General features: G+C 40.5%; 1 protein-coding gene across 1 annotated transcript; it reads right to left on the bottom strand.

Annotated features, from left to right (window-relative positions):
- Positions 1-82: 82 nt before the first annotated feature.
- On the bottom strand, positions 83-27,357 carry LOC138928101 (homeobox protein invected-like). Its single transcript, XM_070284417.1, has 2 exons — positions 25,971-27,357; positions 83-363 (listed from the first exon to the last, which is right to left on the bottom strand). The coding sequence occupies exons 1-2, from the start codon at positions 27,355-27,357 to the stop codon at positions 83-85; spliced, it is 1,668 nt and encodes a 555-aa protein (XP_070140518.1).
- Between the last annotated feature and the right edge of the window lie 313 nt (positions 27,358-27,670).

Raw genomic sequence — 27,670 nt, 5'->3', positions numbered from 1 at the left:
GCGATAGCCCCCCCGACATAGCGTCGTGTGTGGCCCAAAAAAATATGGCTGGGTTGCAAAACAAATATGCGAATAAGTGTGTTCACACCAGGGCGATGCCAACATTAACATCAATCTTCCACGGATCACCGAGATGCAAACCACTCGAGTCGGACCACACCAAAGGTCCAGTCCAGCCTTCTCCTCTTGCTTCTCCTTCTTGATTCTCATACTCTTGCCGCGATGATCGTCCCTTGAAGATCATGATTATGATCATCGAGATCAGGTTGGGGACGTGGGGGGAGCCCAGCACAGTGAGCAGTGAGGCAGAAGATCGGACCGGGGTCCCCGCAGCCCAGATGCAGAAGGTCCAGTAGAAGGTCTCTGGTTTTTAGCCTCCTCTTAGTTTGGTTTAGGTTTCAGGAACTTATTCAGTGCCCTGCTTTTAGTTAGAGTTTTATTATGATAGGATTAAGGGGTAGTATATCATCGATTAGAGGAGACAGAACTAGAGACCCCATAAAATCATAAATACTCTTGATCAGCATTAAAAGGAGAGAAAGAAACAATTTGAATTTCAGTATGCAGGTTTTCTAATCTAGATAAAACTAGCACAGTAATTTTTTCGCCTAGTTCTAATATTTGTATACCCTTTTATTTAACTTCAACAATTTTAACTTCACTTTATTGGCAAGCCTTATATAATAGTCGGCTATGCCTTGCTTTTTGTGTGGCAGGGTGTCTGGCATGTTAAATCTTGAAATGTCTTAATAAAACAATTAATAGCACAGCTGAGCTCATAAGATTTTTTCTTTTCATATTTCTTTTTTTTTCATGTTTCGGGCGCACACACAAGATCTTGAAGACAGGAGCGCAGTCAAGGGGACAAGACTTACAAAATTAAAGATGTATGATAAAATATATATAATAATTTAATATTTGTTAATCTTTAACTCATTATAAATAAACCTCTCATTTAAAATTGAAAAAAGAACTGATCTTCAGCTTGAAAATTAAAGTTAAAATAAACGCTCTATCTAGGACAATTTTAATAGATATTTTTTAAGCTTTCCTCCCTTTAAAAACAAGGATTTCCACACCACTTCCTTAACACTGGAGTATTTTACTTGCTACACCTTCTCCTTGACCCGATTAGCTCCGCTCCTGAATCATTTTTTTCTTCACGGGCTAAGCTGTGTGGGGCAGACAAAAAGCCAGAGACAGAGCCCCAGTCAGAGAGCCAGAAAGCCAAAAGCCGCACCGATCGTTCCGTATGTCGTGTACGTACTATAAAGTAATTGAAAAGCACAACAGATTGTTTTAAATATCAGCAGGGCGAGCCGCCCAGGTTGACCACCTGTGCGCGCTTGGTGTTCGCCATCGGTGGATTTATGGCTTTTGGCCAGGCCTCTGAGTACGTACTCATACGCTGCTCTGTCTGATATTCTTGGCCATGCAGCTGATCCCGATGATCATGATCATTATGATCATCATCATCATGAGGGGGCTCTTATGCTAATTTCGAAGACGAAGTCGCTTTGGATTCTGGATTCAGATTCTGATTCCGCCATGTGGACCACACACGTTGTCGATTCGCATGATCTTCTTCTCGTCTCCAAGAGATTGAGGGAAAAAAACGAATTATAAAGAGTATTCGCCACTGGGTTTTTGGGGCTGTTTGATAAATTATCGATAAAACGAAGCGATCACTTTTAATTTGGCTTAGTTTTACCTACCGCATTCTTTGGTATCTTTGAAAGGCTAACAGCAGCCCAGGAATTTTTTTATCTGCTCTCTCTCTTCCCTTGTTGTTGTTCTTCTGTTGTTAATTAAGTTATCAAAGTTTTTATGACGTCAGCAGGTTGTCTGATATGAAGAGTGAGGGAGGAGGTAGCAGTGAATGGAAGAAAGGGAGAGCTGGCTGGCTACTGGCGCCAGAAGACGCCGACATAGAAGACGACTCTGCGCGATCGGTTCTTCGGCCTCTCTTTAGGCATCTTGACAATTTCCAGGAGCTGGGGGAATATTGTGTTGGGCTTAGGGCTCACAATAAGGAACTTTTCGATACTCTATGTTTAGAGGAATTAATTTATTTAAGAATTTTCGTATAATTCCCAAAATGGTTTTAGATTAGGGAGCTTTAAATAAGGCTTATTCAATATTTTTAAGTGGGTAATTGGTTACTGCTTTTACTGTAGGAAATTTATAACAAAGTCTAAGTTTTTTGCTATCTGAAATCTTAAATTATTTTCTAAACAACCTCCCTTATAATTCCCAATCACCCTTCTCCAGTGAGTTCATAAAACGTAAACAAAACCTGCTCTCAAGTCCCCCCAGATCGTTTTCATTCAGTTTAAACTACGCGGGGACCCTATCGATATCCTCTTGATGTCAATCCCAAGTCAGCGTTTTTGTTAAAATTCTCACGCTTCGAAACTGGCGACTTTTAATTACTGTTATCCTTTGTCTCTCTCTGTGTTTTCCTCTGCGCCGCTTTTAATTAAGTAATTATAGCAGACAGAAGAAGTGGCGAGGGGAGGCAGAGACAAATTTCAATTCAATTTCTGGTCTTTTGTCGTAATCTGTGCTTCAGTTTCAACTGTCATCGGAGCTGCATTTGGCCCTCCATCCTCCTCGAGGATAATGCCCCGGCCATCCCGCCAATTCCTGTCTGCTGGCTGCCTGCCTGCACTTCCTGCCATCCTTCCTGTATTCCCGTGAAGAGGAAACTGTCATTTGTCTATTTTTAACAGACACGCCGACATGAAGGATTTAATTAAATTCAACTCGAGCTGACAGCTTCCATACACACGAGCTTTTGATAGCCGTCGTGTCGCTGTAGTCGTCGGTGGGGTAAAAGTATCTGTATCTGCGTATCTGTATCTGTGCGGGGGAGTTTTCCTTCTCTCCGTTTGTTTGTTTGTTTCTGCCCAAGTTTGTCTGCTGCAGATTCTCAATTTCCGATTCGATTTGTCGTCTCTTCTCGGCTGCATTCAATTCACTTAACTTTTGCTTTTTGTTTGCTGTTTTTGTTGATTGTTGGTATTTTTTGTTTTCTGCAATTTGCCAGCACAAACTTTCAATTGAATTGGTTTTCGAAGTGATTGAATAAATGACGGCAATGAGCAAATAAAGTTAAGTGGGTGTGGACACTGGGATAAGGTAAGTAGGATGGAGAAAAAATCACTTATAGGAATAGTTTCTTAATTATAAATCTACTTTATTATTTATTCTGGCGAATCAAAGCTGAAAACATGTTAAGAGTATGGAGAATTCTTTTAGAAAGATTTTCTTTTTAGACTTATAAACTTCAGGGATAAGAAATCGCAGTTTTTAAACTAAGCAGCTTGAAAAATAGGTATTTACTATTATTGTTATTAATTTTTATTTGTCAATTAATATTTTAACTTGTTTTTAAACCCCTTAAGGTTCTATTTCTTAAACAAAAACTGTCTAAAAAATGCCTAGAAGCAGTAAGAATTTTACAAGTCTGAATCATTACTAAAATTAATTTTATTTGATTTAATTTCCGATTTGCTAAGTAATTTGTTTACTATTTCAAATTTTCCAGGAAATTTCCCTTATGTTTATTTGTTTACTTTAATGATTTTCATTTATTACCTAATTATTAGGCCTAATGATAATAACCTTCAAAACTAAGTAAATATTTTCATTGAATTTCAGCGAATTTATTCAATTACTATTACCTTAAAAAATATGTAAACATATTTATTAAATAAGTAAATATTTTCTTATATTTATCAGATTTTTACCATTATTAAAAAACAAACAAACACTTGTCTGGAAATTGCCCGCAATTTAGGCATTACTCATACGCCTCGTTGAGCGCCTTTTAATAACTCACTTGCTGGCGAAGCCCGCCTTAGTCTTTTGGTAAGTCTTTCAGCCCCAATTAGCCATGAAATGAAAATGTCACCGTAATAATTTTCCATAAGCCATAATAACCGACTGACTGGCGTTGGCAATTTGGCTTAGAACGTAGCAACCGGGCAATCAATGCAAATGTTGCATGCAAACAGAAGAAAAGGCTAGAAAAAATACGACAAAAACACTGGCGTTGCAAGCATAATTAAGCACACGAATTGGCCAAGTTAACAGCATACAGACACAGGCACAGACACACAGAGCCGTGGCTGATTGCTTACTGGCAGCGTCAATCAGACGACGGCAAACATGGCAGCTAAATTTTTGTGCAGCGTCTAAAGGCCGTTCGTTTTTCCACTTTGGCGACGACTCTCCGTGGCCATTTATGAAATTAAGTTATTTTGCTCTTGGGGCCACTGTGTTGCCAGTTTGCCAGCTTTTGCCAGTGTTGCAGCAACAGCTGCAGCAGCTGCAACAGCAACCAGCAACGAACGACAGCAGCGGCAACATCGTTGTCAGGCGGCACTCTTTAAATGAGTTATTAGCCTAGCGAGTTGACGATTTTGGCCAACTAGTTTTTTTCTAGACAAGTTTCTGGTTTTCATGATTATTATTTGAGTTTTGGCAACGCCCACTGAATATGGCCACCCCCAAAAATAAAAACGGGGGTTGCTATTGCAGAGTATTTGGCCATTTAAGATGACAAACCACAAATAAACGGAAACAAAAGGACGTCCCTTGTTTATTTTCCACGCTAATCATAAGCCATATAATGCCACCAACCCGGGGAAAACACTCCCGTCCCACCCCCCAACTCCCTGGCGAGTGTGTCGACAAGATAAGCCGCACTCAAACAATTTTCCCTGCCCGCCTGCCTGAGAGGGGTGGCTTTTATTGGATTCCCCGGATACGGTTCCGGATCCCCGGGGGCTTATTGAATGCTGCTACATGAAAGCTTGTTTAACCACTCGACTACATGGTACACCCACCGACAGTCCGACAGTCCACCGCCAGTCAGCACCCTTCGGCAGCGGCAGCCACACTCAATTATCAAGTGGAAGTGGATTGACTCGAGGGGGCGGAGATCACGAGAATTGGAAATTTAATTAAATTTGTTAGCAATTCGTTGGGTGCAAGTAAAAAAAAAAGAAAAAAGAGCACAGTGGAGGTGTCTATAAAAAGTAAATAATATATGAAAACATTTATTTAAGGGTTCAGATGGGGGAAAAATAAATCAAGTTGATATTTGTTAAATTGTAATAGATAGAGTGTAAGTAAATTATTATTTTTATATTTATTTATAACGAAAATCAATAATATTACTTCATTCCTAATTAAACTTTACATTTAAAAGGGGATTATCTGGATTAAAGGGTCTTCCGAAGCTACTTTTTACTCAAATTCTCCGCTTGGGCCCTATAATTCCCAATGAGTTCCAGCTATATATGATATTTGAGTGAGCTGAAAACTAACTTTTACAATATAAACAACAAATTCTTAGTTATAAGAGTTTCCTTTAATAACTCAACATTTCCTTCAATAAATTCCCCTTAAAACCTGCAACAAATTTCACACTGCTGATTACTTGCTAAACTCTGTCGCCATTCAGGGAATCAACGATATTATCTTTTCAACACAATCGAAATCGCTGGACCATGCCACTGCCGAGCTTTTGTGGCTTTTTTTCAGCCTTTTATACTAAACCACCCCCGCGACTTAATAGCAACCCCTTTGGTTTTTTTGCAAACTGCCAACTCATGATATATTCCCGGTGCCTGGAAATTAATTTAGTGAGATGCAAATTGAACACGAAATCGAGGCTAAAGTGGGACCAAGCATATCAATTAAGCCCGGACCTCAATTTACATTTCAATTACAGAGCGTTTTGTCGAAAATGTCGAGTTGATCTATGGTTTTCTATAGATATATATGTATACAGATATACATAGTACCATCTAGCGAATGCTCTATATAGAACACACACGTTCATTATTCAAACTTGGCAAATTCTATGCCATTAGTCAGGCGGCGAGGGAAAAAGACAGAGGACAAAAGCCAGACGTTGACAATTGTTGTAGCTGTTGTTCCTGGGCTTGTTAACACGAATGTATCTGCAAATGTATCTGTAAATTCATATGTATCTGCAACTGTATCTGTATCTGTAGCGGTGTATCTGTGATGCTTTGCGAGTGCACAGAATATTAATTACAGCAACTAAAAATGCAACCGAGTTTCTCACATTGATTGATACTCTCCACCACCACCACCAGCAGTCTGTCTTTGTTTTGTTTTACTTTTTTATTGAAATTGAAACAATTTATTCACGCAATTAAGCTGAAAGCGGAGGCAACTGCTTCCATCTGCCCGGCTGCTGAATCTGTGGCATGCAAGTAAATTTGTTTTCTGCAGCTTCATGTGCTGCATAAACAATGATATATGTATATATATAGTATAGGGGCAATCTGGAGTGGCGAGTGCGAAGCAAACGCCAGCGGATGGACGGATCTGGGTTCGGATCGTTGCAGCGACAATGCGCCCATGAATAAAGAAATTAGCGCCAACGAATATGGATGCTTTAGCTGTGTGTCCTGTTTGGTGTGTTTTATTTACTAAATGTTTACGTTTTAAAATATATTAAATATATAATTTAATTTGAAATATATATTAAACAAGAATAAGAGGATTAAGGGGCCTATCTAAGCTACGAAACTAATAATATTTAATATTTCCCTATAGTTTCCAATGAGTGCTGGCCAAGTATTATACACAACCCAAGTTATCAAGATTATTATTTCTCCGTAGTACCCTCCCTTAATCCCACTTTCCTTAACTCCCTTTCTACTCAATAAAAAATTAAACAAAAACTTAATCACCTTTCTCCACTCTCCTCCCCGGATCTCCCCCGATCGGAGAGACCCAACCCAAAGCCGCATCCTTATCTCGGTTAATTGTTCAATTACATTAAAGTCAACTCATTTGGAGTCATTAGCATGTCATTAAGGCACCACCGCCGACGACGACTAACACAAAAAAAAAAAGAAGACCCAACCGAACCTCTCCTTACTTTCTCCTCAGCTGCAGTCTTCTACCGTCTGCTGGTGTACCTTCTCCTCCCCTCCTTCTTCTCGCTCATAATTCTTCCCCGGGAGCGTGCAAGATGAACATGTTCGATAACGATGATATCAGAGATCTATGTGCGGAGCGATATATACGGCAAGATGTCGCATCTTGGGCGGCTTAATTACTTGCACGCGTGCTAGAAATGTTTCTTCTCTCTGTCTGCCGCAGCTGCATCCAAGTTTTATTTAAATAACCTCTGTAAGGAGATGCTCTTCCCATCCGATTTCTTGTCTTTCTTCCACCGAATGTTGTTCTCATTTATCCGCATGTTAGCTGTCTGTTTTGTGCGGCTGCAATGTTTTTGCTTGCTTAATTAACTCATTAAGATTTGGCCAAGGGAAAGCAGGGGACGACAGGAAGTGCATAGGATTAAGGCGTAATAATCATCTTAATTAGATTGGCAATGTACACAAATTTGCACTAATAACTAAGAGAAAGGTGTGGCACTGAAATGTACTCCTTATACGATTTCTCCTTAATAAAATTATCCTCTCACTCTCAAAAACCCATATACCCTACTCTCCAAAGCGTAGTGTGCCCCATACAGTACCCTCATATAGTACAATCCCCTCATATGGCGCTGGCTATAAACTACGGCCAAAAACTGTTGCTGATGAGTTCATTAGCGAACTAATTTCAACTTAAATTAAACTTAATGCGAAATGATCGTCATCAGCAAAGCAAACAAAGAATCAACAGTGAGAGAGGGGAGAGGAATGTTTTAATTTGCAGCTTCTGCCGTTCGTTCGAGCGGAAAAAATCAAAGGAGCGGTGGCGGTGGAGACACAGATACACAGATACACAGAGAGCCAGCGCGAGTGGAGAGTTGGATGGATCTCCCTTGGCGGATCGCCTGGCACATGCAAGTTGCAGCAACAAGTTCGAAGGCAACATCCGTTTTGTATTGGCGACAGCGAAACTTGGCCCCCGTCGCACTCCATCCTCCTCCTCCACCTCCCCCTCCCCCAAGGCGGCTGTTATTAATAAAGACCACACATTTTGACAAGAGCAAAAGGGGACCACCCAAGTGCAGCTGCGCTGTCGCTGCCGATGCCGCTGCTGCCTCTGCTCATGCTCGCAATTTCCAAGGCACGGCTTAATTATATGCGAAGAGAGCGGAAGAGGGCACACACACCGCGTAAGAAAATGGGGAGCAGCAGTTAAACTCGCGCGCGCGTTACTTAATTCCCCAAATGCAAATTCCTTTGCGAGAACGAGATGCCTATCGGTGTTTTGTAATTGCAATGGGGGGTAAATAATTCACATGTCTCTGTGTGTGCCTGGATGTGTGTGTGTGTGGTCAGGCTCCGTTGGCTTTCGTGGCTTAAAAGCATTAAACCAGCAACAACTACTAACTCGCTTAATAAAAATGTCATTGCTACATTTACGGTATGCAAATGTAGCGGAGCGACAAAACAAAAAAAAAAAGAGAGTGGGGAAATGGAGCATGAAAGAGAGGCTGGCGCTGTTAATCCCGAATCAATGTAAAAACATTGCCGATAAGAGAGACAAAAAAGCAACAACAGCCAGGCGACGGGATCAGGTGAAATTACACCTGCCAGCAAATTATGGGATAAGAAAATGTACAAAAAATATATTTTCAACAACTTTAAAGAACTTTTCTTGTTTTGTTTTATATAATAAATATAAAAATGTATTTTCAATTGTCAATTTCTTAGATTAAAATGTATCAAATATTGTTAAATACTTTGTTGTCTAGTGTAATTAAAATTCACAAGGCTTCTGCTTGACAGCACTTGAGTTTGACCCACAAAAAGTGTCCCCAGCTTTTGTCCCCCCTTGAAGCTCATGTCGCTTAGTGTTCCCTGGGTGAGCCTTCGTCGGCTCTTCAGGCTTCACACAGCAGCCGAGTTTAGGACCACCCTAAAAGCAGCCTGAGAATGAAAATGGGAATGGGATCTCAGCCTGTGCGGAACATCTTGCTAGGTGGTCCTACGCCGTTGCTCCGCTTTCCTTATTGTTGTTGTTGCTGTGCCTGCTGCTGGCTTTGGCTTGGCTTTGCCAAAATAAAAAAAAGAAGAAAATAAGAGCTGAAAGAGCTTGGGCAGCTTTAAGGTTCGATCCGTGAGTCATTCCATCTCAAATCTCCGGAGGGCGAGTGCGACAGAGAGGGCCCGATAGCGGGGAACTCCTAGGTGGACACACAGATACCAGTAAACATACACCCGTGTGTGTGGTCTCTGAATTTTCTGATTTACTGAATCATCGGATAGGGCACTGAGAGAAAAAATTACCTATACTGAAGCCAGGATTAATGTAAATTCTGAAGAATTACTATATATGTATATAAAGGTAGATTATATTCATTAATAATATTTCTATAGATTTAAAAACAGATTTACAGATGCAGATTCATCACAATAACTTGGTATATGGATCTCTTAATATAGATCTTGTACTTCCTTTCTAGATTTCCCTAATACTTTAACCCAATCTTTTATCTCAGTGCACCACCGCTGAAGATCCCAATGATGATCATCTCTTGGGCTGTTCCTCATCATGTGGTTCTTGTGTGCGCCGCCGCTGTCGGAGTTGCGGGTGCGTCTCTCTTGGTCACTGATCTGGCCCTGGCCCTGGCTCTGGCTCTCGATCCCTCCCTGAATCCCATACCCATCCCCATCCATCCATCCATTCATTGCAGAGACCCTCGTCCCGCGTATCTGTATCTCCTCTGGTATCCGTTGGATGCTGCTGCGATCGCGGCGCAGATCTCCAATTAGCCTGCCTTCTGGTTGATGACTTAATTAAGTCTGTGTGGCGCCCCCTCTTCTCTGCCGCATGCTCCTGGCTCTCCAACAAAATCCCCTTGATTTTTCCATTCTTGAGTTTCGTTTTCTTTTCCCCGATTTCGATTTCAGTTTTCGATTGATTTGTGGGGTTAATTGGTCGTAAGAGGCAGCTAACACACACACATTGCGCAGGCATTAACCCCTTGGAATATGCCACCCAGATTACACAGATATGCATATATCTGCGACTCTCAGCCGTGGTGATTTATGCTCTGTGCCCCATTCCACAGATGCAGTGTATCTTTTAGGGGGGAAAACTGCATCTTTAAGTGTTTTGTGCCCTCGGTTGACATCTCTTCTCCTGCTGCTGCATCGCATTTCTCATGTTGTGAAATATTTTTGCAAATCTCTGACAAGTCGGTGCCTTTGAAGGCGCTCCAATGTGGGTGGCCATCTGGTGGATGGATGGATGGATGCCTGGCTGGATGGATAGATGGATGAATGGCTGCTTGGAATGGTTTTTCCCCCACTTTAATAGCTTACAATGAAAACTCTTTCGATATTTCGGATCTTCCTTTTCCTATATATATTATTCTGAGTATGTGTGTGGTCTCTGCGGGCTTTTTTCGGGTGCTGCCAAATGGAAATGGAGCTGGTGGAAGAAGATCCAAGTGAGTCATGTGCCAGGCGTGACAGAGACATACTCGTAAATTACTTTTGGAAAAGAAAAAAATGTCATTTGTCGATTGTCACAAAAACTGTTCTATTTAGTTTAATTCATTTGCATACCGCGGGTATTAGGTTTTATGTCTGGGGTCTATTAGGAGTAAGTTCTATGCAGGGAGAAGGTAAGGGAATTTTAAGAAGAATGTTCCTATAAGATACTATATCCCAGGAACCCTATAAGCTAGAGCTAGAGCAGATCAAGATCATTTAAAAAAAGAAAAAAAAGACCCTTTAAACTAAACATAATTTAAATTTGAATAAGAATGAAAACAAATCTAAAAATCTCTCTCCCCAAAACCTTTCCCTTTTCCCAACCATAAATACCTCATACCCAAAACCTCCCCAGTCTAACAAGATTGATATACATCTACCATCACTTTCCATTTCCCTTGAGGCATTTCTTTCAGTGCTTAAACGCCTGCTGTCCAGAAGTCATATGTATTATGACTTTTGGGTAACGCCCCACGAAACCCTCCAATGCGAACCACAAAACTCCTTGGACAACAGTTGGTCACATACAAAACCCACACTATACGACTTGCTTAATGGACTTTTAATGACAAGTCTGCGGAAAATAACTCATTTTGTTGCGGTAGCCATCGAGTTGGATAAATATAAATATAAGCATTTGATGCACCTGTAAAGGCGACCTGCTAATGTCAACGAATTTACAAACAGTTAGTTCCGCCATACGCAGCTTACGCTGGCTTTCACCCGCCCACAATTTAGCGGGGAAAAGCGACGACAACTGTAACCGCATTTTCAATGGAGCGCAAATATTTGCCAGCTTTTCCCGCACTGCGTGTGCCGCTTTTCTAGTTGTCTGTCTTGGCTTTTGGTTAGGCTTTTCCTTTGTTTATTTCCCTAGTGCGCAGCAATTTCCATTTACCTTGGTCCATCAAATGGGCATTTTGTGTGTGTGCCTCGTTTTCCAGTTTTCTGCTGCCGCTGCTGCCACATGCCACAACGATCTTGGCGGAGATCCTCCACCGGATTCCTCGGCCCCGCTTTAGACACACAAACAAACTGTCAGGCGGCACAGCTCGCTCGCTCGCTCGCCTGATTTGCAGTTGATGGATTTTACATTATTCACCATTTGTAATCGTTTTGCGGTTAAGTTCTGTTCGGACACATCGTTTATTGTGCTTGTCTTGGGGGGGCAAATTGGAGGGGGCCTAGAGATCCATAACAAGTTCCCCCCGGTGCGAGTTAATTGAACAAGAAGGTCGTTGCGATGATCACTTGGGGAATTCGACGAGGGATAAGTAGGGGGATGGTGCAAGGGGAAGAGTATACAGTAGGAAATTGCTAAGGGAATATTCTAGAGATATATAATAGGGTAATACAGGGTATTTAAAAGACAAAAATATTTTTAAAAATTAATAAAGCCTTTGATAACTAATTTTTACAGTCCGAAAAGCCTTCTTAGAAATTCATTTATGAGGTAATAAGCCGGAGAACTATATAAATATCTGTCTTAGTTTCTATAATCTCTGATAAAAATTCAATATATCATATTATAAATGTATATAAATGGTTATTAATATATTTTATGGCTGCTGTGACATTTTAGTTTTATTTCTCCTCCTTTTAAAGCAAGTTCCACTAATGATTTCTTTGACTTTCCAGCTCAAGCATTTTTTACCCACCAACAACTTCAATTCCCCAAAGTTAGAAGCTCTTCAAAATGCCGCCAGCAACTCAATTCACCTTCAAGTAACAAGTGGCAAGTGGCAGCAACCCAAAAATACGAATAAAAAAAAAGAAGAATATTAAAAAATAAACACAAGCCCAAACGAGAGACAGCGATGGCGAACGAACTCAACTCTGACAATTAACACCTGCTCACCTGCTCAACAGCGGCAGCAGCAGCAGCAGTGAGGCGACGACAACAACAATAATAAATAATAATTGCTCCAATGAGGAAAAACATGGCCAACACACACAGGTAAACATAAACGCGTTTGTCAAAGAGCAGCAGCAGCAGCAGCAGCAAGTAGCAAGTGGCAGCAGCTACCAAAATGAAAGAGAACTCCCCGGGACAAGCACCTGAGCCGAAATAGGGGGGAAATCTGGCCTCTTTGGGTGCGATCACGACACACGACACAAACACGACAACAACATAAGCCAGGCAACAACATCATTAAGTGAAAAACAAAGCCAAAAACAAACAAAAAATACAGAAAAATAAACAGAAAATCCAACAAAAAATCAAACTGCAAATATAAAAGTCTAAAATCAACCAACAAATAAAGCAGCATGAAATTATATATATTTATTTTCATTTTTAATCCTTTTTGGCTGTTTAATTCTTGCATTTCGATAGCTGGATAAATGCAGGCGAAACAGACAACAACATGGCATTGCCCATTAAAAAGACATTAAATGAAAACAAGTGTTGTCCCGCAACAACCACCAAATAGCAAAAAAAAAAAAAAAAAACGAAATAATACAACAAAAATACAGAAAACAAGACTCAACCACTAACGACAACGACAAACCATACACAATGGCCACAGCTTAAAAAAATTACAGAAGAAATGGAAGCCATGGAACCTCGATACGGTCTATTACCGAACCCGGGAGGTATGAAAAAGATAGAATATTTGGATCTGGATCTAGAGAGTGAGCGAGATACCTGTCATTGATCATGTGAACTACTTAACTAAATGCTAATTGCTTCAATAAATATCATTTATTTGAGGAGACATTATTAACCGGGGGATTATTCTAGGAAAAGATGGCGGGGAAGTGTAACCGAGTGGAGGTTTAGAGCTCTGGGTACAGTTACGAGTTTGAGGGCTTACGAATCTTCTTCCAAGAATATATTGTTTTAAAGAAATCGTTCATATATTTAGATACTCATCCCACAATTGAAATTCCTTAAAATTAACTTAAAAATACCTTTTAAATGATTCAAAAAGTGCTACCCAAACTAACCACATCCGAGTCCCCCTTTTTGAGCCACAACAAAAGTGCCCTAATGAACCCAACAGAGACCCACCACAATCGCTTAACTTGCAAATCAATATTAAAATACCATAAATTTGTTCCTCTTTTTCGGTTACGAGTATTTCGGTTGTTGGAGTGGAGCAACCACAAGGGGGAACTCTCCGGCTAAATCGTTTAGTCAAGCCGAAATTAACCGCAGAGAAGGAAGACGAGTGAGTAACCCCAAGGTGGAGTACACAGCTGCAGGTTTTGTTGGGTAGAAAGGAGACCCATTCAGGCGCCAGTTTGGAGCTAAAATCAACGTCAACTCGAATGCAGATTGAACGTCGTCAGTTTTGGTTGAGGAACCCAAATCTCCAGGCATACCACACGCATATCCAATTATTTAAATCTTAAAAAAAAAAAAAAAAGAAATATAAAAGCAAAGGGATCTCCGGTCTCGATAATGAAATGTTTCAATCACCGGCAGTTCAATCATCATCCAAATTGACAGAAAAACTAACTGCGAATAATAAAGCATAAGCCCAGAAATATGATTACGACGTTTAAATGCAAATATCGTTTTTTATATGATCTTCACAGATGTCTGGGTGAAATCAAGGCAGAGCAGGGGATATATCCAGCAGATGTTTTGCGGTGGTTTTGGAATTGGAATAAGGAAGCCACTCTGGGGACAACTTTTTAAAGGACAACATTCTTCTGATGTCATTGGGGTTTTGGTCAGAGCAATTGATTTTTTATTTTTTGTCAAGTTTTTTGGTTAGCTCAAAAATATGTGGTACTCTGAAATAGTTACAGTGGTGATTTAGGTGCAGAATTATACTTAAGAAATTATTTAATAATATTTATTTAAATGAAAGAAAGATCTAGAATATTTTAGAGGTTAAACAATTTGAAAAATGGAAAATATAAAATTAATTAATTAATTTTCAGACTCTTCAGCTTAATATTTATAAATATTTTCTTTCAAAAAGGTATTGAAATGTATCTTCTTTCTCTAATTTGATCACCTAAACCCTTTTCTTTTAATTTTCTTGCCTCTTTGTTAAACATTTAATTTACCATAACCCTCAACCAATCTTCACTGTATCCTTTTGACCAGATTTCGGATAAGTTGTCACTCAACGATTCACCACAAAATCATCACACATAAGCTCAAATGATTTCACATTCCATTGCGGTTTCAATTTCGTTGCTCAACTTGGCTTCGCAGCGATTTTGGCTTGGAATCGAATCAGAACGAACGATCGGATCGGATCGGAAACCAGTAGCCAATTTTGGCATAGAGTCAATTGCAATTAATCAAGACCAAATGTGGGCATAAGCTACAAAATAATTTAACCTTTAAAATGGCAATTAAATCGTTGTACGATCGATCGATCGATCGAGTTGGAATCAAAATGGAATCGAAAATGCTGCGACTGCTGCTGCTGCTGTTGGACAATTAATCGAAGTTGAAGGCCCTCGACCCGCAGACAATTAAATAACAAATTCGTAGAGTAAGACCAACAACAAATTAATCGAGATGAAGTCGAGTTGAACCCATTTTTGTTTCTAATTAAGCAATTTCGTTTGGGGGCAAGTCGCGGCGCGTTTGCGGGGCGATTTTAATCGCGAGCGCGTTAATTGCCGCCTCAAGTTGTAGTTTTTTTATTTTTTTTGTCTTCTTGGAAAATGTGGGATTTGGCCCAGAGTGGCCACCGATCCGTAATTGACCATGATCCGTAATGAGTCACAGAGATTACAAATTCCAGAGCTGCTCACACACTCACATCATTCACTCATTCATTCACTCAATCAAAGCGGCTCAATGTCAATGCACTCCAAAGGCACAGAATAAATATATCTACACTTGAGAGAATTTAAATCAATTGGAATAAGGTATTAAAAGGGTCTTTTTAGAGGTAAAAATTGGGTGGAGAAAATATTTGTAAATTAATAGATATAAATATTATTTTAATATTCATAGGTTTACTGATTAAAATCCATTATAATAGACCCTACATTAACTTTAAATTTGTATTTAATGTTGTAGATTCTCAATAGAATTAACTAAGAATGGATTGATAGATATTTGAACCTTCAACGATCTTGTAAATATGGATTAAATTCTCCCATATATAAATATCTCAATTACAATGACGAACGACAATACGAACCCCCCATTTCTTCCCGTGTACCTCAAACAGCAAGAAATACGTTTTAATCAACTTATCAAAAAGTGTCAGTCAAGTCGGCAATCAACATTTGCAATGTGTGTGGTCTCCACATCAACCTACCCGTCTCTGTGCCCCCCTTCCAAAAACCCCTTTCGATTCTCGGGGCTGCTCAAGACAGTCCGCTAGCTGACTGACACCAAACTTAAGTGGCGCACAGCCACAGCACACACACACACTGAGATACACTGGCACACGCACTCAGAGATACAAAGATACAAAGATACATAGATACTTGGAGACTCGGATACCCGCACTCGTTCTCACTGTGAGCCAGTTTTGAATGCTGCATTCTATGAGCTCGTGGTGGACACTCGTCAGCTGGCACTGGCAAAAGCTTCAAGCCATCAATCTTATTGACACTGTTTTCCTCTATTTTTTCACATCTTTTTTTCTTACTTATTTTTTGCTGTTTTATTTTTAAGAAAAACCGAAAAAAAATAAAGCAAAATCGGTGGCGAACCCCCCGAAGCAATTGAGGCAGTTTAAAATATCTCGATCTTGGGCAATTGAGTTTCCGCGCACACTCGGAGTTTATGTATCTTGTATCTTTGAAGTTTTGAGTTAGATTCGAGTAAAGTGATATAATTTGTGACTAATGGATGGGTGAGTATAGGAATATATAGTAATTTGAGTAAGATTTAGAAGGGAAAACCTTAAGAACACAATTATTTAAAATAAAGCAGTGAAAGTCCTATTTAAAATCAACTCCTTAACTCTTGCTCATTTACCTGATTTATCATTTCCAGTCAACCTAAAACATATATCTTTTTCTGTGTTATAGTTTTTCCTAAATGTCCCTCATAAATCTCATTGGAAAATGCTATTTAATTACCGGAGATGAACTCGCTTTGGCCACCATCGCCGGAGACTGTAATGATGACAAAACTGATCATAAAGCTGCCTCTGGCACGATCATTATCATCGATTGTCAGGCAAGACGACGACGATGACTCCGGGAGTCGGATTCGCATTTGTTGTGATTGTCACAATTATTACGCACATAAATCGCAATGAAACCGGCAACAGGCCAACGACGACGACAATCGACAATCAACGATTGGAGATCGTATCTGGCAGATCGCATCAAGCAGATCCCAGATGATGAGTGGAGGCTGTTTGGTGGATCGAAGATCGCAACGATCACGAGTTGGCAGAGTTGGGTAAACAAGGGGGGGAGGGGACAAGGCGTACATCAGCCATTGGCAAGGACGGCAAATTGAGTAGCTCCACTGAGTCCAACTGATCGCGGCTACTGGTTAACCTGACTGATCGGATCTGCTGCTCAGTTTGGAATGCTTTTCTATTTCGAATCGAGAGAAGAGATCATCTTTGAATGCGAGTCTTGCGGGTCTTCGGTTTGAGGGAGTTGGAGATGGGAGAATATTTAACTTAAATTTGAGTTATTTCCATATTTTATAGATTTCTTTATATTTTATTTTAGAGTTTAATTATCAAAGTATAGATTTTAAAATAACTTCATAAAGGGAATCCATTAGGTAAACTTATATTCTGACTTTCCCTTACATAATTTTCATAATTCATCTCCATGTTTTTTAATAACAAACCCCTCAATTTCCTTAATGCTCCCTTCATTAAGTTACCAACTAACTTTAATTGGTTGCACCCACTCTTCCGTCAAGAACTCTACCTCCTACAGCATGTTTTTCAGCCCCTTAAACAAAAGGTTCTCACGCACCCATCTCGATCTCATCATCAGCAAATCGCTCGGCCAGCCCTGACTGCCTCCTCTGCCTGCTCGTGGTGCATTTCATTAAGGCTCGTTTCTAACTGCTTAATAAAATTTATTTGTATGCACTGGAACACAACGACGACGTCCAGCAGCCGCCTTGGCTCCATCTGAAACCTGGGCCTCCGTCTCCTCCATCTCTCCATCTCCGTTCTCCATCTGCAGAGAGTATCTTTTGCGAGTACACAGGACAAGCTTAAGCGCTGTTCGTGTTCGCTGTCAACTTGGGTGGTCCAAGAACTTGGCTTTGGCTGAACAACAACTTGGAAGTTGCTTTGGCTTTGGCTGGGGGATAAAGGGGGGAGAGAAGGGTTAGGGATTTAAGAGATCCCCTGACTCAGTTCCAAGAGCTTCTCCTTCGTATATAGATCAAAAGTTAGACAATAGCCTCAAACCCAGTTGACATTACTTCTTGCCTTTCCTTTCCTTTCCCTTACCATGGCGCCCTGGTCTTGGTTCTTCCTGGAACCAGGCTAGGAATCTCTCAATTATCCGTCGAGTAACTAAAGAAACTGATTATATATTTACCCAACACTCGACGGCTGATGGCTTCGGCCACTTGGGCTCCAAAAGCTGAACCAGTTTCGTAGCCTCTTGTTTTCCCACTAACACTCCAAAGTTGGCCAAAACTCTTTAGAGATGATAATGAAGCAGTAATTCCAATAAGTGTGACTATCCGATTTCTCTGCGGGTCCCAAAAAAGCCCCAAGACCCAAGCCCCATCTGCATCTCCAACTCCATCTCCAACTCCAACTCCCTCTCCAACTCCCTTCATCATCACGAACAAGTAATTAAAGCGAAACAAGTAATAAACAAACAATAAGACGACGTCCAAGACGCCGACGCCAAACATATGTCTGAAAGGGAAGCATCATCAGCGGCTCACTCGCTGGGCATGCAAAGTATCTCTTTTTGGGTTTATTTATTTACGAACAAAAGTGAAACCGAAGGGAACCCAACTCGCTTCCCAATTAAACTTGACAAATGCGGCTGACCACACACACGCACTTCGATTTCGATTTCGATGTCTGTCGTGACTGAATGACTGACTGACTGACATAAAATAATCAAAGCAATCCCTGCAGACATGTCAGCCTGTATGACATCCACATCAACATCTGAGAGCTGTCAAAGGAAGTCCCCAAAAAGTGTATAGCCCTGGGCTCTGCCCGATCTTCCGATCTCTCAGATGATCATCATCGGCATTAAACTCGGCTTGGGTGCCAGTTATGTGCTTCAATTAACACCAGAAAAGGCCAGTGGGATGGTCAAGAAAAAGGTTTCAAGAGGAGAGGTGCTGCCATCTCTCATGAAACTATAATTCCCAAAAGGTTTCTGCAATAGTGAGGTGAAGTTTATGGAAAGTGGTGTTTTAACCAAATATATGTAGAGCTCTCTTTTCTTTCAAGTCAAAACCACACTTTGTTCTTTAACAAATGCTTACTTTTTTTTACAATTTACCCCTCCAATTAAATGATCACTTTAACCGGCAAATAGTACAATCCATTAAGTGTCAGCTACCGAACTGAAAAATGTATTCAATTAAGCCCAGACTCTCGGACCATAAAATCTGATCGCTGCCGACGATCTATTGAAATATTCAAAGCGTATATGTATATCGAGGGTAGGCAGACATGACCACAACTTGAATCCGATTCAAATCGAATTCAAATCGAATCGGCACGGTTTATAAGCTCATTATTAGTGACAGAGGCCCAGAGGAGAGTCCGGCTGTGAGTGTGAGCAATAAATAAACGATTAAGTAAAATTCACATGTGTGTATGTCCCACGTCAGGCTTAATTAGATTGAGATTGCTGTGATCAGTGCTCCGTTCTCTGTGGAAATTATCATTATAGATTGTTGCACAGAACACACAGCACACACAGAGTACTGCCTGCAGTCATAATAATGAGGCTTATTGGGATTATTTGTTTATTTTGTTTGTTTCTCCCTCGAATGCATATTTGTGCTGCGCGGCTGATTGACTGACTGATTGACTGGCTGAGTGAATGCCAAAAGGTAGAGGTGGAGGCCCAGCCCCGTTCCGTAACCTCCCACGTCTCTCTCTCTCTCTCTATCCATCTCGAGAAATATTATTTGCCCGTTGTGATGGAATGAATGAAGTCATTTGCTTGTAGAAAATATTTTGACAGCTGTAAATATCTCTCTCCACACCCCGCGCTCGTTTTCAAATTAACACAAATGAAGTTATAAAAATGATTTTTATATGCCATGCCCAAGTTATTATACAATCCCAAAATCCCGAAATCAAAACCAAAGCCAAAGCCCCAGCCAAATGCGGAAACTTGTCTTTCGTTTCATTTTCAATTCAATTCAACAGCATTTTTGTCGGAGATCTCTTGGCTTGGCTTGGATTTTTGTTGTGCTTTTTGGCTTTTGCTTTTGCTTTTTTTGGGGCCCCGCTTGGGTGGTCTTTTTGGGCCTAAAGCTCGCCTTGTCTCGATCGAGTCTTGATTGTTGTGATCTTGAGGTTTCTGTTACATACCGAAATTGAAATTTCTGAATTTTTAATATTTTTCTTCTTTGTCTTTTTTTTCGGCTTTGTGGGGGCCTCAAGTCAAATGATAGATAAGCAGGTCGCAAGTATATTGAGTGTGAAATTGGGCGAACCTGAGACGCTTAGGAGGGGAGCTAATGGGGGAATCACGACAGAGTTAATACCCTAGGTGATGATCTAAAAAAATCTAGAAAACACATTTAATCTTAAAGAACGTTAACCTTAAGTACTTTAAGACCTTTTCTTACACTTAGCTAACTACATTTTCCTTACTTATAAATAATAATAATATATTATTTATAAAACCCCTTTTCCCCAGTCACTTGGCTTGCCCCATATACCCTCATTTATTTGCTTATTTCCTCTATGCTAGGGTATTCAGGGGAAACAATTACAAAATGCCTGGCCAATGCCCAATTTCAGGCCATATTAACTGTTTGGAGGCATGGAAAATGCAACTGTCCGCATCAGCAGCAGCAGCAGCAGCCGCAGCAGTTTTCAGTTCACATTAACCAAATGCGGTCAGCAGTCCAGTCACAGCTTAAACGACATTTTTCGCTGTTATCGTTGCCGCGGAGGGAACTGTTAGAGGGGCCTCTTTGCCAGTCTGACAGTTTTATTACCAAGGCGCATGGCTGCTGCTGCTGCTGCTGCTGTTGTTGTTGCTGCTGCTTTTCCAGTTGCGGCAGTTGCAGTTGCCAAAGCCTAAAAAGGCACTACAAGTTGCTGTTGTTGTTGTTGCTGTTACAGTTGTCGCTGCTGCTGCTGCTGCCGCTTTTGTTGTGTGTCTCTTGTTGGTTGTGCGATAAGTTTAACAGTTGAAATTAATTTTTGTCACTTCATAAATCGCCGCAACTGATTGCCATTGCCTTTTCCTAACCAAAGAAATCATCAAATGCACTGAAGAAAAATTGTCTTAAAAAAGCTTTGGCTCTCTCACTATCTCCAAGATCTTTAGTACTATATAAAGCAGCGGACAAATGGACAGGACTAAATCGATTCTCCTAGTCATGTTTTTTTGAGAATTAATGGTTAAGCAGACCCCCGTTCTGCTTTATTCATTTTCATATAATGCTAAATTAATTATTTTAAATACCCTTTCTCCCTTTTTTTAAATCCAATTAACCACTCACCCATTTTTTTCTCTGCACACCTTCTTCCATAAAACGAACTTGCTTTTAACCCACAAAAAGCCCACTCTAACTTCACCCAAGAACTTGATAAAGCGAGAGCCCTTAAAGTACACTCATTTAATAGTTTCTTTTTAACCTATCTGAAACCACTTACATGGCTAGGAGGAGCTTTCCTTAAGGTGTTCTTTCGTTCAGCGGAAAAGCCAAGTCTCCTCGCCCGGTAAGTACTATTTTCCTCAATGGCTCAATTTGAGCGGCTAGAAGGGGAATGGGGTGGAAATAGAGGCCTCTGGGGGGTTCTACCACTCGGTTCTCTCTCTCTGGATATCGTGATTATCATATGACGTGACAGCCTCGCATATTTATGAATGCATTTGGGTCATAAACAACGTAGAATGGTATGGTTCTTGGGTTCTTGATTCTTGGGTTCTTGGTGTTGTTCAGCGTTTTTCTTTTCCATAGGTAAATTGCGCACTTAAGCCGTAAAAATCGTTTCGAGCTAAGAAACATTTCGTGTTCCAATCATTGATTGAGTTCTTTGATGGTTGCCAATAATAATTGCGCACAATATGGGCACCTTTTCAACTGAAATGCTCCAATTGCATTAATTATAATAGATTTTTAAGGGTGTTCTAGGGTCTACGTAAGTTATATATCTCTATTAAGCTATAATTTATTTTATCTATACAAATTATAGTATTTTACTAAGCTCTACAAAGCCACCTATTAAAACTTATTATAATTGCAACTAATTGTTACTCAAAGCTGTAATTATCACCTCTTTAAATAGCTAAAAGCCACTCATAATTTTCCATTTATCAATTGAGCCTCAATGACCTGCTTTTTTCCACCTTTTCATCTCTTTCTTAAGTTTAATGCAATTTCCTTGGTAATTTTCTTCCACATTTAGAACATGCAAACAGTCAGGCCAGAAACTTTTCCAGCAATTTTCCACCAGCTAAGAGCGAAAGAAGACTGAGAAGATGAGAAAATCGGAGGTTGGCTAGGCAGGTAATTGCAGGCCGGTGTAATTGGAAATTCGTTTGTTTATGTTGTCATTGTTGTTGCTTTGGCCTCCGCCGCTGCCGCGTCTTGTGCGCAAATTGAAATTACTTAATGGTTCAGTGGCGATCGCTGTCGCTCCCGTTTTCCCTCTGGTTTTTCCCTGCTTTTCCCGGCTTGTCGCTGTCTAGTGGCTACTGGTTAAATGAGCTCAAAGTGCCGGACAAATGCGAAAATTGCTTGCCATGAGGTCAACAAAGGGGGGAAGCTAGAAGTGAAGTCAAGCTAATTTGTTTATCTTTTACTTGGATTTTGAAGAGATTAAAGAGGATTTTCGGGGATAAATAGAATAGGGATTGAGAATGAAATGTAGATATAACAGGTTTACAATTATTTCTTTGGTTATTTTTGAATTCAACTGAGTTCGGCTAGTCAACGTTTGTATACCCTTGGAGGTTACAATAGGACCGAAGAGCGAATTTGAAATATTTCATAAGTATGCCAAAAATGCATTAATTTTAATTCGGAAAGCTGTTCTGTGTTAGTTTTTATTTGTTTAAAAAAGCTACATACTTAATTTTTTAATTTTAAGATATCAAAATTATGGCCAATTTTTGAAACTTTTAATGATGTAACCCCTATCAAATTTCGAAAAAATCGAAAAAAATTAAAATTCTTTCTAATATGGCTAGAAATATTCCCCTGTTGATGCTGATCAAGAATATATATGATTTCTAGGGTCGGAAACGACTCCTTCACTGCATTTCAAGTTTCTGACTGAAATTATAAAACCCTGCAAGGGTATAATAATATTACATAGGAAAAACTTTTGTACAATTATTTAATCAAGTTTTAGACATTTTTTATGTCTTATTATTTTGTATTCCCTTTTAAACTCTTCAAAGGCAAGCTTTAACCTTTAATTATATATTTTCTAGGACTTACATGTAAGTTTTTATGTTAAATAACCAAAAAATATATATCAAGGAAGCTGACACACAATTATTTCATCAATTTTTTAGAGTAATTATGACAGCTCAACATTTTTATTTCAATATTAACCCTCGAAAGGCAAGCTTTTACATTTTATAATTCCTTTTCAAGGGGTTAAGTCTGAATTTTTTGTTGAAAGGTATGATAAACTCAATGTGTAATTAAATATGTTTTTGCCATGTTGTGGTTACAACCTTTTTCTACCTATATTTTTATTATATATATTTATTTTAAAAATTTTAAAGAGATGTATAATAACAATATTACTCATCAATAAAGTTTTCTTAATCAAAACTATAATAAAAATATATATAAATATTTTTTAGGCTTCAACTAATGCATTATATTTTCTAAACTAGTTTTGAACACTCCTCTAAAACCTATCCTTCCATCTCAAAACCTTCAGATACCTATCTACAACCCCCTTTTATATTAAAAACCATAATTGAATTGACTGAAAACGCTTCTGATTAATCCTTAACCATTAATAAAATCAATACAGATTCCATAATTGCTAGACACAGCAACAGCCTAAGCCTGCATTTGCCACACCTTCCTGCTGCTCAATGAACCCATAAAATATGGCCTGGCAATTTCCAAGATTAAACGGAGTCTTGTATCGATTATCGAGGCTTTATTATAATGCCATTAATCCCAAAATAGTCGACTGTCTGCCATATGTTGGCCATATATCATGCCGGGGGGACCACAAAATGTGCCATTTAATGCAATTAACTAATTTGTTGTACGTTTTTGGCAACTGTTTTAATCTCGCCCACACACAAACACACATGCGGGGAATATGTTGCATTAATTTGTCAAATTAACACCTTTGTTGTTGGATTATAAAAAATACTTTTAATATTTCAACCCCACAAAGGGGAGGCAATTTTTCAGAAAGCAACAAATTTATGGCCATTTTATTTAGCCGATTTTGTAGCAAATCTCACGCTAAATCATTGTTGGCCACAGCTGCAGTTTTGCAGTTTTGCTGATGTTGGAGCTCCAACTCCGAAAACGTTTCCGAATTGGAGTTCGGAGTAACGATAACAACGACAACGCCGCCATCGCCTACAACATTCATTCAAATTATGGAACCGCAGCAGTGCGATCGAGATCTCGTTTTAGTCACGCTAAATTTATACAACAAAAATAAGGTAAAAAAAAGAGGAAAAAAACCTACAAAAAATGAGACAGAGAAAACTGAAAAAGCCACAACAATAAACACACCTTAAAACCCCGGAGAGAAAAATCGTTTCAAGTTAATTAGCGAGCGCGACAAAAAACCCACCCAAAAGCGTAGATTTATGCACTCGAAAAACTCTGGAATTTATTTCTAGGGTTTCCAGAATAATATAATAATTATAGGTTTGACATTTATTAGAGTAATGAGGAAATAGTCAGGGATTTACATGTATTTTACATTATTTGGGGCAAAGCTTGTTAAAGGGGGTTCTTAGGAGCACAATCTAGGCCTTAAACAAAGTGGAAATAATAGGGGTTTTCGAAATCTTTGAATACCTTTAAGAAAACGTGTAGATAATTGATGAAAAAATGCTTGAATGACAAAGCTATACAATCTTGGAAATTACCTTTAAGTGACTCTAAATAAAGCAATTAGATTTGAGTCTCCTCTAGTTATAAACCTCAATGATATAATCTCTGAATAATTCCATTGTTAGGTAAGTGAATCTAATAAGGTAAATGCATCTGAACAGCCATATTATAAGCTGTTAAATCTGTAATTATTCATTTAGCAAGCTTTGCTTTTTAAACTGAGTATTTGTAAATCTTTCACGGCTAATAAAGTCAATAACCCTCATCAAAATAAACACCTTTCAGTGGTTAAATCACTTGGAGCTTACCCCTGTATTCCGTAATGGCTTGTTCAAACAGCAATAAGGGGAACTCCAACCCATAAATGAACTCCCCATTCCTGGAATTTTCATACGACTTCCATCCCCACTTAGTTGGCCGCATGAAATTATTAGGCAAACGATTACGAATTCCCTGCGGTGGCATAAACTAAATTCATGAGTGTGTCATGATTGTCCCGGGGATGAAGGTTTTCCTCTTTGGGGTGGCTTTTCACACACACATCCCTCGAGGGGTGGTGGCATAATGAGCTTAAGTTATGTTACATAAGCCATAAGGACATGAAACCACTCGAGCAGACACTTCACATTCGGGGGTGAGTGAGTGCTCCTCCGCTTCCATGCTCCTCACTTTTTCGGTGGTTGCCAAACTAATGAGCTGTGGGTTGCTCTGCTCTGCTCTGTGGCTATGGCTTGTGGCTTTGCCTCCGTGTGGTGTCTGTCGCTTGTTTGCACAACCGCTTTATGAGCACCACCACCACCACCAACAGCAACAGCACCGCCACTCAACAGCTCGTCTCCTCGAGTGTATTTGACTTGGAGAACAACCAGTAAGTGAGTGAGTGAGTGAGTGAATGAGTGGAGGAGACCAAGGAGCGTGAGTGAGTGTGGACAGCAAGTCTAGGAAGTTATGATGGTTTTTGTTACTGGGAGTTTAGTCCTCGAGGGATTCTTTAAAACTGCTCAATAAAATCTTTAAAATTCAATTTAGTGTCATTTGAGTTTTCAATAAAGCTTTAATTTTTGAGAAATAAAACCCAAATTATTATTATTTTTGGTATTAGGTATTATTTAATGTAATTTTTTTTTAAATAATAAACTATATATTCCTTATTTTAGAGCAAGATAACTCATTATACCCATGAAAATATTCAATATATCTATGAATTTCAATCGAAACCAGAAAATAATTTGTAGAATTTGTCTAAATTATATTTTAGGGAAAAAATTTAAATTCTCACTTCACCAAAGAATATACTAATATGTCAAGCAATTTAAATAAATTTAATAAATATTCTAAACCTCTAAAAAAAGGAATTTGCTAATAATAAAATCTAAAAGACAACTCACCTGAGCTGGGGCGATCACTATACCGGGTGCAATAGACCCACGCTGGCCAAACAATGGGCGTTCCCGAATCCTCGCTGGATTTACTCCCACCGCCAGAGGTAGTCCCTCCACTTCCTGTTCCTCCTCCTCCTCCTCCCGCTGGAGGTGGCGACTTGACCAGATCCACAGGCGCCACAGAGGTGTTGTTGGTGCTGCTGCTGGTGGCGGTGCTGTTGGAATCATTGCTATTGCTGCAGATATTGGCCAGGGAGCTGGAGAAGCTCAGACTGGGATTAACGGCGTTGCTTTGAGCCAGGTTCAAGGGCTTTCCGGCACCTTTTTTGGGCACTTTCAAGGGACTTCTGCTGCCATTGGTTCCACTGGTATTCTTCGTACTTCCCGTGGCATTTCCGGATGCACTATTCCCACCCAATCCCACGATTTTGGGCAACCTAGAGCCAAAGTCCGCCTTCAGGATGTTGTCTATGCTGAATTTCAGGGCTCTCTCGTGCAGATTCTCGTTGTTATTGTGATGATTCTGGAGGTGATGATGATGATGATGGTGATGCACCTGATCCCGCTGCAGAAGCAACTGTTGATGCGGCGCCTGTCCTAGTCCTAAAGCGGTAGCAGTCAGCTGAGCCAGTGCATCCTGACCGGAGGGTGCCGTTACTGCTGCAGCTGCTGCGGCCATGGCGGCCATTTGCAGCTGTTTTCCCGCCGCTGCCGCTGTGAGAGCATTAACCCGGGCGGCGGCCATAAGATGCATCTGCTGCTTCATTAGCTCCTCGGCGTACAGCTGGGATTTGCGCAGGAACTCCTCCTGGAAGGAGGAACCACCGCCGACTGTGGTGGCGGAGGGCAGAAGGTCATCGGGCAGCGAGGAGAGTTGCAGGGCATCCGCCGGCGGCGTTATGACCGTGGTGGCACTGCTAAACGCCGACGGTCTGTAGATCTGGCTAATGAGGAGCCGCTGCCTGGCCTGGGCCTGAACCTGAGCCTGGGCTTGGGCTTGGGCCTGGGCGGCGGCCTGGGACTGTTCCTGGCCAACGCTCAGCACGCTGGTCTCGCTGCAGCAGCTGGCTGGGTCCTCCAGGTCGAGATCTTGATCCTCCTGATCCGCCTCCTCCTCCTCATCTTCGATATTCAACTGCTCCTCGCACTCCTCGGCCGGTTCACAGTCCTCTTCCCGCACTTGCGGGGAGTTTCCGCCTCCATGCTGCGCCAACGGCAAGGGCAGGCAGTCCGGATGCATGGCGGCCACTTCCGTGCTGCTCCTTCTTCGGCTGCTGCTGCTGCCGCTCCTCCTTCGTTCCTCCTCCGACTCCTCCTCGTCCTGATCCTGATCCAGCAGAGACGGAATGGTCAGCTTGAGCGGCAGCGGTCGGTTGCTGGCCAAGGTGGACATCAGTTTTCACAAGCACGAGAATTTTCAGCTCGAAAGTTCCGACGGCATTTTCGATTGGCACGCAGGCATCGAAAAACTACCCAAAAAACGCAAATAAACACTTTAATTTCGCTTTCAATGACCGATAAGCAAAACCGATTGACAGGAAATGTTTCGATTTTATCGATAAACACGATACACAAACGCCCGTTACTGTAACGCGCCGTTACTGTTACGCTGTTGCGCTGTTACGATGTGCCGACCAACTGATTCTCTTTGCCAACTAAAAAAGCCAAGCGAGACGGCTGCTGCTAAGAGAGACCCGCATACACAC

The sequence above is a fragment of the Drosophila kikkawai genome, chromosome 2R (assembly GCF_030179895.1).
Source record: "Drosophila kikkawai strain 14028-0561.14 chromosome 2R, DkikHiC1v2, whole genome shotgun sequence".
In the NCBI taxonomy this organism is placed as follows: Eukaryota; Metazoa; Arthropoda; class Insecta; order Diptera; family Drosophilidae; genus Drosophila; species Drosophila kikkawai.
This window is presented reverse-complemented; position numbering and strand designations above follow the sequence as displayed.

What these genes read in the sequence shown, in the direction of transcription:
- LOC138928101 (XM_070284417.1), bottom strand. Translation starts at nt 27,357, where the DNA reads ATGTCCACCTTGGCCAGCAACCGACCGCTGCCGCTCAAGCTGACCATT. An exon ending in TAGTGATCGCCCCAGCTCAG is followed by an intron (nt 364 to 25,970) that starts GTGAGTTGTCTT and finishes GCTAAAAACCAG; the next exon opens with AGACCTTCTACTGGACCTTC.